Raw genomic sequence first — 7,519 nt, forward strand, 5'->3', positions numbered from 1 at the left:
ATGATGAAAATTTGTCTTTGTTTTCTCTTCTCAGATGATGGATATATATTTCCTTCAAATTTTGGATTAAAGCAAGGAAAGATTGAATAGTTTTAAGTTTGTGATGCTAAATTGCCTTGTTTTTCTTCTCATTTCATGAATATTTCCTTCTAATTTTAGATTGAAGCAAAGAAAGATTGGTTAGTTTTAAGTTTTGATGCAAAATTATCTTGTTTCTCTTCCTATTTCATGGATATTTCTTTCAAAATTTTATAGTACTTGTAAAATGTCATGACTCTTAAATCTAATGATATTTTACAATTATGTAACGTATCAATTATGAATTTATTCCGCTCCTCTCCATCAACAACACAACTCTCTTCTCAGAAGATGACAAACAACTGGCTTTCTTCCATCATTTTTCCAACCAATTCAAATCCTTATCCTCCTCTTTTCAGTTAGGCTGGGATCACCTATACCCTCTTCCTAGCGCCGATCTATCCTTTCTGGACAACCCCTTCTCAGTTCAAGAGATCAAGACAGCCGTATTTGGTCTTCACCCAGACAAAGCTCCTGGGCCTGACGGTTTCCCTCTTTTCTTTTACCAGTCCTTTTGGGATGTCCTACAACCAGACATCATCTCCTTTTTCTCCCAAATCTTCCATGACCCCTCCAACCTCCACCTTATCAACCACTCTTTCATATCCCTCATCCCCAAAACTCTTTCTCCTGATCATCCCTCAGCTTTCAGACCAATCAGTCTCATCAATAGCCTTTCTAAAATCTTCTCCAAAGTTCTAGCAAACAGGTTAAGCCCTCTCCTGTCAACTCTGGTTCATCCTACTCAATCGGCCTTCCAAAAGGATAAATCCACCATGGACTCCATTGCTCTAGGTCATGAGATGATTCATCAATGCTTCTCTAAGAAGTTAGAAGTATGTATCTTTAAAATCGACTTCTGCAAAGCTTTCGACTGTGTCAGCTGGGATTTTCTTTTCTCCCTCCTTCAGGCTAGGGGTTTCGGTAGCAGATGGATATCATGGATTAAATCCATTCTGTTATCTTCCTCATCTTCAGTGCTAGTTAATGGCACTTCTACCAAGCCCTTCTCCTGTCATAGAGGCCTAAAGCAAGGAGATCCCCTGTCTCCTATGCTTTTCCTCCTAGTTGTTGATGTCCTCTGCAGAATGCTCCACAATAGCTGCATCCATGGAGACCTCTCTGAGCTTCACCCAAGCCCTTCTCCTGTCATAGAGGCCTAAAGCAAGGAGATCCCCTGTCTCCTATGCTTTTCCTCCTAGTTGTTGATGTCCTCTGGCAGAATGCTCCACAATAGCTGCATCCATGGAGACCTCTCTGAGCTTCACCTCAAGGTATGCCTCAATGACATCAAATCTGTACAATTTGCAGACGATACTCTCATATTCTGTAAAGTAGCTCCTCTTGACGTCACCAACCTCAAATCTATCCTTTATCTTTTCGAAGATGTCTCTGGTCTTGTCATAAACTTCTCTAAATCCAACTTCCTCTATAGTGGCAAATCGGCATCTAAGGGAACTATTTCTGGCCAACACCCTCACTGTCCTATTCATCCCCTCCTTTCAAATACCTCGCGTCTCCCTTTGAAAAGAGGATCATTAACTAGAGCGATTGGCAACCTCTCTTAGACTCTCTAAATCGTCAAACTCTCCCTTGTGAAAAGCAAACATCTGTCGATTGGTGGTAGATTGGGCTTCTAAAATCAGTCCTCTCGTCCATTCCTCTATACTACATGTCCTTCTTCAAGCTCCCCTCATGGCTCATTAACAAAATTGACAAAATTAGGCGCAACTTCCTCTGGGGAGGAGTTGCAGTCGCTCCTCTGGCAATCATCCGCGTCAGATGGGGGATGTTTGCTCTCCTAAACTTTGTGGAGGGCTGAGAGTCCACAACCTTCATCTGCTTCAATATTTCTCTCCTCTCCAAATGGATTTGGAAATTCTATGACAGCAACAATCATATTGGTAGAGTGCTCCATTCTATTTATCCTCCCAATCTCCATAAACCACCCCTGCTCATTAATCCAGATTCTGAAAGACGTCCAATCTTGCTATAAATTCTTCTCAGGCTTCGTCAATTGTCTCTGTAATGGTTCTAAGATCCTCTTCTGGAAGACAATGGACGGGTCCTAATTCCTTGCCAGCCTTTTTTCGAAGGCATACCTCTTAGCCTTCTCCAAACTAGTCCCCTCTTGTTCCCAAGGTAGAAATCAGGGGATACATGGATTTGAAACCGCATCATCAGGCGCCCTATTAATGATGGTGAAAGAAACCAGGTGCAGAATCTTCTGCAACATCTGACCTCCTGACCTCCTGTAATATCAGCCTCCAATGCAGAGACAAGCCTTTATGGTCAATATCCCCCTCAAACATTTTCTTTGTCAAGTCTCTATACTATTCTCTTGCAGACGGAGGACTAGCGCAACCAATTCCAGTCTATCATTGTGAACAATTTGCTTCCAAGTAAAGTACAAATCTTCTTCTGGCTCCTGAGTTTATCCAGACTTAAACCAGGGACAGATTGTCTAACCAAGGATGGCTAGGGATCCATCCTGCTCCTTCTGCAGCTCCCAGAATCGCAAGAGTATCTATTCCTTGAATGTACTTTCGCAATCAGATTTGGGTGCCATTGCTAACTAAGATTAATATCACTGTTTTAAATATCGCCGATAATCGATATTATCGCCGAGTTATTGGATTTGGGAGCTCTCGCTAGGTATAAATTAGATTTTTAATCGGTTATCGTTTTTGTAGGTTTATCGCGCGATTTATCGGCGTTATCGGCACTTATCGGCCGATAAGTAAGACTTTTTTATCGGGGATTATCGATTATCGCGCCCATTTTGACTAACATTATATTTTTTCAAGGCTATGATGCAAGTTTCGCTTTCTACAATTTGTTAGTGATTCTAAACATGATGATTTACATTTGGTATGTTTATATTTCATTAAGCATGATTAGATTATATTTTTTAATTGTTATATTATATATACACATCATCCAGTATATCACTCCGATAAATACTACTTATCCCCGATATATCCCCGATTTCCGCTATCTGATAAGGATTTTGGCCGTCCGATAAATCCCCGATAACCGATATTTAAAACCTTGATTAATATAGGCCCTCTTCCTTCCAGCATCCACCAATGCTTAGCCATCTGTCATGATAAATCCATTCAATCTACAGCTCGTCAACTCTGGAGCATATGCTTCCCCACCACATGTTGGGTCATTTGGCAAGCTAGGAATGACTGCACCTTCTCCAACTTGACCAGCTCTCCACAGCAAATCATCAGCAAATCAGTAAACTTTCTTCTTTTCTGGACAGGTGCGTCTGCCTCCAAGAAGGCCATCAAACTAAAGAATATCCTCAAATCATCGGGCCTCCCCGAGATCCTGGAATCAAGTGAAGACAGCAACAGGCTCCCATGATATTTCATCTCCTCTTCAGCTTGCCAGCAGAAAGCCGCCTCTTAGTCCCCTTTTGTTTTTGTTGCAAACCCTCTATCGTTGCTTGTTTTTCACCCACATGAACTTGTACTTATTGCAGTCTTTTGGTTTTTCTTTTGTTTGGTAAGTGGGTGGGAACATTGAAGATGTCTCCTTATCGGTGACGGTAAGGCCCTCTCCCGGTAGTTTACATCTTCCAATGGTCCCCCTTCCTTCACCTTCCTCATTTTGTGTATGTAAACTCTTACTATCCTTTTTTGCATATATATACATGAACAGGGCTTCTAGTCCTGTTTTTTTTTCCTCAAAAAAAAAAATCAATTATGAATTTATTTTCCTAGTAATTCCCTGTGCATGAATAAGTTTCCTAAAGGATGCAACCTTTCAATTGTATCGACACGTCAACTAGCACAACCCGAGAAGGTAATGAGTATTTTAGGTACCTGAAACTAAACCAACAATTGAAGAATATATAAATACCAAAGAAAGGTTATCACAATCTACACCAAATCATCTGCGCCAGTAATCATAATATGTTAGATTTCAAAGCATGTCCTTCTCCATTCTGAAACTTTATAATTTCAGGTGCAGATTCTGTTGAAGATTACGGATATGGATCACTTCATTTCTCAAGTGATCACATTGGTCTGGCACCTGGTTTGGTTACACTTCTAATTTTCCCCAAGTTCAGTGTCTTGTTTTTTCCCCATTTTATGCTTTCTATTTTCCCTTACTTTTAGTTCTTTTTTTTTTCCTTTTCATTGTTTATAGACAAAAGGGAACAATATCAACGTGGACAATTTTCTTATCTATAAAATTACAAGGTTGAGGAACCGCAAGGCAGGCAACACATCATCGTGGACAGTGCAATTAGTCTGCCCTTTCTGTGCTGTAGACAGGACTTGGACCTATGAAGATGTACTGGAGAATGCAAAGAGGAGCTATGAGTAGGCAAGCACTTTGCCAAGGGAGCAGGCAGAATGCATTGCATTGAAGGACTATTTGCTCAACGACCTATTCACCTTAAACCCTCTATGGCTCCTACCTTCATACTTAATAACATTGGCTATCATACTTTCGTAAGAGGTTGCGTCCTCCTTTTGACTGATTCAATGTAATCCTAGGGTTATACTATTATCTTAATTGTTAGTAATGTTTGGCTTAACTATGTGTTTAGTCCTTGTGCATGTTTTTTATAACCCTAAGCATGGCTATCATACATGATTAAATTTTCAAGTATATATTATTGCACAACAAAAATGCATACTTTCATAAAGTGTGCATACTTCTTTTTAACAAATTTTGTTTCAGTGAATAAGTTGTTCCAAAAAAAGATTTATGCAGAAAATTTTTTAATCAAATTAATTTTTTCTTAACAAAAAATATTTATGCAAAAAAGATTTTAAGCAAAATAAGTTTTTCCTAGCAAAAAACACTCACGGAGAATTAAGCTTCATATAACATATATATGGGCATGTTTTTTAAATTAAACCAATTATGAGGGTAAAGAAGGCAACAAATTTTGGGGAGGAATAAGAATCATACAAAATAAGGGTAAAAAATATTTATGCAAAAAAGATTTTAAGCAAAATAAGTTTTTCCTAGCAAAAAACACTCACGGAGAATTAAGCTTCATATAACATATATATGGGCATGTTTTTTAAATTAAACCAATTATGAGGGTAAAGAAGGCAACAAATTTTGGGGAGGAATAAGAATCATACAAAATAAGGGTAGAGTATGTAAGCTAAATCAAGTGTAATGGTAAACAAGGAACCAAAATTATATGAGAAAAAAGATTCATATGAAATAAGGGTAGAGTTTTAATTTAAGTCAAGCATAAGGATAAAGAAGGAACAAAAATTACATGTCGCATGCATCATATGAGAAAAGGGTATGTTTCGTAAATTAAATCAAGTGCAAGGGTAAAGGAAGGATGAAAACAAGACATGGCAAAAAAAAGCATATTATTGGAATTTGTTGAAAATCAACAAACCATAGGTAGCAACATGAAACTTTTCAAAAATATTTGGTACTTAACTATTTACTGCCAATTTGCGTTGGGTATTTATCTAAAAAACCTTAGGTATTTAAGTGAATTTTCATGAATATTTAAGTGTAGTTTACACAAACAACAACAATACATCGTTGCCCTAATTTCTCACGAGGGTGCTAATATAGACATACAACTTTAATTAGAAAAAATAAATCCGAAACTGGCCTCAAAGGATTCTTCTCATACACTGCATCGGTTGTCTTTCATTGATCTTCCAAATTACCTTCCCAAATATAAAATTGATATGCACACAAACATACATGCAATATATATATGGGAATAATGTGTATGAGGTGACGGTTCATTTTGCTAAATGAACTACCAAGAGATAGCCACGTGGCGAGGCCCAATTTTCTAGTCACATCAATAATTGTGTACCTCACCACTCCATCTAATGGTAGCTCACTTAACAAAATGAGTCGCCACCTCATGCACATTAGTGTTTGTGCATACACACACACACGTACATATATGTATATCTTATATCTAATGCATGAGTGTGATAAACTTTCAAGCAAGAAGAACCCGCAGTGTTTGTAGGGAAATTATACAGATGCGACAATGCTATCTAAATTTTCGTGAACCGTCAACTAGCATTACCCAAAACAATTAAATAGCCAAATATAATTGGTAGAGCCACCACGCTCTTTAATACCAAACCGAAAGGGAACGAAGAAAGAAATTGCAAACAGAAACAACCAAAAACATCATAGGAGAGAAACCCGTGCTGCTTCTCGACCTATGGTCGGGCTTTTCCGGTGGTGGCGCCGAGCAGTGAAAGTATAGTTTTCCAATAGAGGTGGTGGAGGACAGATATGCCAGTAAATCAGTACATGCTCAGATCTGTATCGTGAAATGAAAACAAGCCACATGCCTAAGCTAATGTGTGACAGTTAATTATTCCACGGCATTGAGCCAAGGATGTGAGCCTCGGCAAATAGCCTTGGTCACCACCTACGTACCATCAAAGTGCGAGAAATAATCAAAAGTTGCAGTTGCCTTTTGTGCAATATTGTACACATTTACCACCCTACAGAAATCATTTTGATTTGACAGACGACACGAGTTTAAGAAGAGACAACTAATAATTAAGTGCGATCAGGTCAGGTCTTAACAATTGAATGTAGGCCGCGTAGCTTGCCGCCGAAAGAAAAAGAAAATGAAGCGGTACTTACAGTTATGAGCTCTAAGACGGTTTCCGTGTCGCAACCACGAATAAAATCATTATCCCAATCCCTCAGACCCTCATCCACGGCCTTATTCTCTTCATACTCGGCCGGGTGCTTATGTGGAGGATAATACTGGCCCCCGTACATGAAATCGACAAGAGTATACCTCTTGCGCCGGCCGTGCTCGTAACAGTATTCCATCGCCTTACGAAGGACCCCCTCTCCCACGCGGAATCCAGCCTCCTTCTCGCCGCTGTTGATCATCTCCCATATCTTCAGTGACTCCTTAGCCACTGCTTCGGCATTCTCTGGCGACAGCACCACTTCAACACCCCCAGGCAAGCACTTCAAAGTGATTGTCATCTCCTCCTCCTCCCCCCTTTTGCTCTCCATTGCGGATCGATCAGATGGGACACCAAACCCAAACCCTAACCCTAACCCTAGAGAGGGACCAAGAAACCGAGGCGGCTGCGACCTCCAATACCTTTACACGGGTATAGTTGCTGATCGGTCTTCTATCCTCGGACGGCTGCGATTTATTCAGGAACCAGAGTCGGGTGGCAAACGGGTCCGGTCATTTCATGTATAATATTGTCCCCACTCCCCCACGCAAGTTCCTGACCCGGAATGGGTCAGGATATCCGACCCGTTTAAAGAACGGGTTTACCATACCTGTCCCCACGCAAGTTTCAAATGGCCTACGGGACGCAATTTAATCTAGTCAACAATAAGTCCCAAGGGCAATCCATAATCCTCCATCTCTCTCTCTCCCACCTCTCAAACCAGTCAATTATGTGGCTCTAATTTACAGAGGAACCACACT

The 7,519-nt window shown here is 40.0% G+C and overlaps 1 protein-coding gene across 1 annotated transcript in view; it reads right to left on the bottom strand.

Annotated features, from left to right (window-relative positions):
• LOC109833626 (SKP1-like protein 1B) overlaps window positions 1–7,173 on the bottom strand; it is a 10,284-nt gene extending 3,111 nt beyond the window's left edge. Inside the window, exon 1 of the mRNA XM_020401369.1 lies at window positions 6,703–7,173. Coding sequence (XP_020256958.1) covers window positions 6,703–7,089 — 387 coding nt within the window. The 5' untranslated portion in view covers window positions 7,090–7,173. The remainder of the gene's footprint in view (window positions 1–6,702) is intronic.

Source organism: Asparagus officinalis, chromosome 3, assembly GCF_001876935.1.
Source record: "Asparagus officinalis chromosome 3, Aspof.V1, whole genome shotgun sequence".
Lineage (NCBI taxonomy): Eukaryota > Viridiplantae > Streptophyta > Magnoliopsida > Asparagales > Asparagaceae > Asparagus > Asparagus officinalis.